The following is a 5,048-nucleotide window of genomic DNA, read 5'->3' on the forward strand; positions in this document are numbered from 1 at the left end:
GCTTTAAGTCTGATCCCATGAGCTAACTAGGGAAGACTTCACAGCCAGGGGCCCGGCACGCCTGCCGGTGGTCTCAACCCGAGGCTTCAAGCATCTGAGTGTGTTTTTAACTCCGAAGGGGAGATTTTATTTTGGAAAGAGGAACCGGATACTGCTTGAATTTTTCTGGCTTGGACTGGATATGAATTGAAATTCGGATGCGGGTTTTATCTCATTTAACTCTGACGCTTGTTATAGGAATAACCACAATCAAGTGTAACTTATGATCTGTTCAATTTGTGTAAATAAATGATTGCATGGTCTTTTATGAATCAACTTGAACTCGTCTGAACGTTCACTGATTGTGTCACTTTTCACTTCGCACAGTCAAGATATTACAAGTGATGAGAAATACCTTGGTAAAAGTTTCCTCATAACCTTGTGTATGAGAGATGTGGGAAAAGCTTAATTCACTTTAAGCTCACTCCTACAACACTGTGTTCAGATTTTCACCAAATAAAACRTAAATTGATATGGTCTTTGCAGAGTTCTCTCCAACTCCTCTGTAATAAACTGTACAGCCTGTAATGTGCATGTGACCCATTAGAAATCTCTGTAAATAATGTCATAAGTTGGATCAGTGTCTGATGGTTGCTGAGGAACCTCCACAGTGTTGTTGCATTCGTTTACAAAGAACATTGTTGGAAACAGACACTTGGATGTTTCTTTGTTGCAACAATGCTTCTTGGCTATAAATCTTATATCAGGCCCCTGATTGGCAGCACCTGGGGGTGTCAATAACTACAGCAATACAAGCTGTTTGGCAGAGGAGATTCGACACATTTCTCATGTGCACAACCCACATACTCACCTCTACTGCTCATCCCACAAACGCATGTTCCTTACAAATTTGGCACCATTTAAAATGGAAGTTAACACACTTTCCAACAGTGTAAGATTTATTGCCAAGTACCATTGTTACAACAAAGAAACAATCTATCAAACACACRTTTCCTTGTTTTTGTGCTAAGTCTAATTTTGATTAAAATAACTTTATTGCAAATGTGTCAAAATGAACGATGTTGTTACAGGCAGAGTCTTTCTTGCCACTGTTCATGCCAAAATTTGAAATTTATGCTGAAAAGAGATAGAGTTTTAGTTGTTTTGGTCAAATCTTGTAAATTATGGATCTGAGCTCTCAGAAGATGTGATGGTGTGTTCAGATACTGCATCTTGACCGAGCTGGACCCATTTTTGTGTTGTATTTTCACTATGGTGGCCCTCTTGAACAGTACTTTCTTTGAGTTTTATTCAAATATAAGACATATTTCTAGCATTACGTACACACATACATATAGTTTCAGTTTTAAGGTATATTTTGAAAAGGTTTCCAGCACAGAAGTGCGAGGAAGCTGTCTGATCTGAGGCCACAGATGGAGGAACATCTGTCCCTTCCTTTGTCCTCATGTCACGAGGTCAGTCCAACCTGTTGAGTGTCTGCCTCATGCACCTACTTCAGCAAACTCTAATCACCTGTTTCCACTCTCCAACTATATCAGATTGTCAATACTCTAGTTTGTATGGTTTAAACGAAACAGAAGTTGCACCAAACCCTGAGTCAGCATTATATGACGTAAGTGTTCAGCAGCAACTCTCACGTGTCTTTTGTCTTGTTGTTTTTGTTGTTGCACCTTACTGATCGCCCCCCCCCCCAATCCCCTCCTCCCGGTGTGTGCCGTCAACCCTGACGATGTGCGAACTATTGGTTATGCCGCGTGACCGTGGGCACGTGCACGCGGCCTCTTCATCACCTGTAGCAGAGGGATACCTTTGCAATGCTAACCAGCGACCAGTAAAGGCCGCGACATTCCTGTCCGATGAAAAGCTGCCACATGATGTTCAGCCACGCGGGATTTTTACGCGCCAGTGGAGWTCATTCTGTCGAACCGCGATGCGTTTACGTGCGTCATGACGTGCATTTTAGTTAATAACATAAAAATAATTAAATAAACCAAAATGGTTAGGGTGTAGTTTCTGCACTCATGAAACAGCAGTTTTTTKKGGGGGGAGGGGGGTGTACTAATGGGACACAAGCGCATCCACCCATTGCATCATTTCACCTGAAGGCAACCGATTTAACAGCTATGCTTCCACATCACCATCACCATCACCATCATCATCATCACCACCATCATCAACCACCATCATGTGGTTCTTGTCTCGTGTTATTCTCGGCCTGCGGACAAGCTGGAGAGCAGAGTCACCATCTATTCACACGGTTTACTCCCCGCAGAGAGAATGCGCTCAGAGTGGTTGGGGTCCTCAAAAATGTCTTTTTGCTGCCGTCCTGACACCTCACGGGGAGATTGGCTAAGTTGTTTATTTAAAAATATTGAATATGCAAAAGCAGAAAAATGTAATTTTATAGTATTTTTTATGTAAAAGGTTAAAATGACTTTTTTTCTATGCAGGTTTTGTGTTTCGCCCCTTTTTACCATTATTTGGAAATAAATGTAAATAAAAAAATCTGTCGGTGTGAGGATTGCAAACATTTTTTAAGCAAAAAAAAATATTTTTCAAAGCAAAAAATGCGCAGTCGGGATCTCGCGAGATCTGCACTTTCCTCGCAGCTTTTAGCACCTGTGGTGAAGAGGATGCGGAGAATGGAGACGGTGGCGCCGCGCGCCTTGACGCAGACGGGGTGTGTCGTTGGGCGGAGACCTGCCCACCCACCCCGCTGCGTGTCCCTGGCTATATGAAGGAGCAAACTTTAGGACACATCAACAACACCGCAGAGGAGGAGAGTTGGGAACATCGGACGTGTATTCAGTTTTCCTTTCTGTCTGGAAACCGTCGGAGGCGCACTGCGTTCAGCGCGCGTTTTCTTTTGTTGACATATTATCAGAAGAAACCTGAGCTCGTCATGCCTCGATCTTTCCTTGTGAAGAAGTACTTTTCCAACAAGAAGCCTCATTACAGGGAAAGCCAATTAGACAGCCAAACTGGTAAGTTTTTTTTGGTGTGAATTTGTTTTAAATAATTTGACAGACTAGTATCCACCTGGTCCAATTTTCTGCACAGAACAGAAAGATGAAAACGGTCACATCTGTTATGCGCTGAAAGTTTTAAAAAGGGCACATGTAATCACCTGGAAAAGCCTGATCATCAGACTTGTGATGAATGCAGTAACATGAGAGCAAGAATGAAAATCAGATTATCTGCATTAACCAACCTGACTTTTCTTTCCTCTGCAGCTGTCGTCCCAGAAAGTTGCCCCCGAGCTGAACTTCCAGCGCAGGACAACAGTTATGTGATGACCCGGAGCCCGTTCTCCGTCCCCATGGACGCCCTGCCTGCACCGCTGTCCCCGATCACCCCCGTGTCCCTGCCTCCACCGCTGCTGCACCCTCTGGACCTCAGCAGTTCCCCCTCGGGCAGCAGCAGTGAGGAAGAGGAAGACGGAGGCCGTACCTCCGATCCCCCCAGCCCGGACGCGGTGCAGCAYGTCTACTTCAGCCAGAGCTTCAGCAGCCTCACTGCACTCTCCCATCACCAGGCGTCCCACCACCTGCCGCCGCAGGCCAGCCCCTCGCCTACAGAGGCCTCCGCACGTCCAGCTTTCCACTGCAAACACTGCCCCAAGGAGTACACCAGCCTGGGGGCCCTGAAGATGCACATCCGCTCACACACGCTGCCCTGCGTGTGTCCCACCTGCGGGAAGGCCTTCTCCAGGCCGTGGCTGCTCAGAGGGCACATTCGCACACACACAGGTAAGACGYTGATGATTTTTCACCCTGTCTGCTCGTTGAATGCAACAGTTGCACTTTGATATGTATTGAGCAAACGTTATCGCTCAGCAGGGGACAATTCTAACCCCCTGCTTTAACTAAACAAGAGCTGTTCTTTATTTGTTTTGTTAATTTTGTACATTTGAAAAACAATCACGTTGGAGGACGAAGCTCGTGTTTCTCTWATGGCGACTTCTTCTCTTCCTCAACCACCAGGAGAGCGTCCCTTTGCGTGCCAGCTCTGCAACCGGGCCTTCGCCGACCGCTCCAACCTGCGCGCCCACCTGCAAACCCACTCGGAGGTGAAGAAGTACCAGTGCRGCTCCTGCTCGCGGACMTTCAGCCGCATGTCCCTGCTGCACAAACACAGCGCCTCCGGCTGCTGTCCTGGCTCCTAGACTCGCATTCCCTGGACTTGATCCTGGCTCAACACACACACAGACAACAACAAGGACCATCAGGCCGTGTAAAGAAAAAACTAAAATGCAGCTCTGCTTTTTTTTTTAATGAAATGACTTTGTCTCAAGTGCCTTAAATTCCCTGTATAGTTTGTACAAATTTGAGCTCCTGCTGGTATCTGCTGCATCCTGCCCACTGCATCTGTGTGTGTGATTTGGAGGGGGCCAGCTCAACGGGCGGTTTAATTCCCAGGGAAAGTTCTGCTGGTGCCGGCCGGTCCGGGACTCTGGCCACGCTGCAGCTGCTCGGGGTGTGTTTTTTTTTTTTTTTTGTGTGTGTGTGTCTGTGCGTGGATGTCATTCCTCACTGCACTATACATGCATACATGATGCGTGGGTGTTGAGACAGCTGTCTGTGCACCCTGGAGGCAGGGTGCTGAGAGATGTAATAGCTGCTACCTCCACAACAGGTGACATACACACTAACCACAAACTCTCATGTGCTCCAGAAAAAAAAAACACTATCTTGACCAATTTTTTTCTAAACTCAGTCTGATGTGCAGTTTTTTAAAAAATGTGTAAACTTTTGCCATTTCGTAAATAAAAGCTTTKTACAAAACAACTCTAGCTTGTGTGTGTCCTTTTTTTTAATGCAGCAGTATTTCAACAGGGACTGTATTGATGTACAAAGTTCATTAGGACATGCATGACAGTTTCTGAATGGGAAGACAGAGCTGTGCATTTTTTTTGTACAGACCAGTGTGTGTTCAGGGGGGAGTGGGGAGAGGTTTATGGGATGTTGAGTGATGAGGGGAACACCTGCACACACCTGCTGGGCTGTTGGGAAACATGGAGAATACACACTGTGCAGGTGGTATTGGGG

The 5,048-nt window shown here is 46.0% G+C and overlaps 2 protein-coding genes across 2 annotated transcripts in view; one reads left to right on the top strand and one right to left on the bottom strand.

Annotated features, from left to right (window-relative positions):
* The window catches only part of tp53inp2b (tumor protein p53 inducible nuclear protein 2b), a 22,919-nt gene extending 19,680 nt beyond the window's left edge, over positions 1-3,239 (bottom strand). Inside the window, exon 1 of the mRNA XM_014017308.1 lies at positions 3,212-3,239. The gene's annotated coding sequence lies outside the window, so the exon portion shown is untranslated. The remainder of the gene's footprint in view (positions 1-3,211) is intronic.
* Positions 3,240-3,603: 364 nt separating this feature from the next.
* snai1b (snail family zinc finger 1b) lies at positions 3,604-4,784 on the top strand (the record flags this gene model as incomplete). Its single annotated transcript, XM_014017335.1, is given in 2 exon segments — positions 3,604-3,749; positions 3,984-4,784. Coding segments are annotated over 2 exon segments (328 nt in total), but the record flags the coding sequence as incomplete, so codon positions are not given.
* Between the last annotated feature and the right edge of the window lie 264 nt (positions 4,785-5,048).

The sequence above is a fragment of the Austrofundulus limnaeus genome, unplaced genomic scaffold (genome assembly GCF_001266775.1).
Source record: "Austrofundulus limnaeus strain Quisiro unplaced genomic scaffold, Austrofundulus_limnaeus-1.0 Scaffold3, whole genome shotgun sequence".
Classification (NCBI taxonomy): domain Eukaryota; kingdom Metazoa; phylum Chordata; class Actinopteri; order Cyprinodontiformes; family Rivulidae; genus Austrofundulus; species Austrofundulus limnaeus.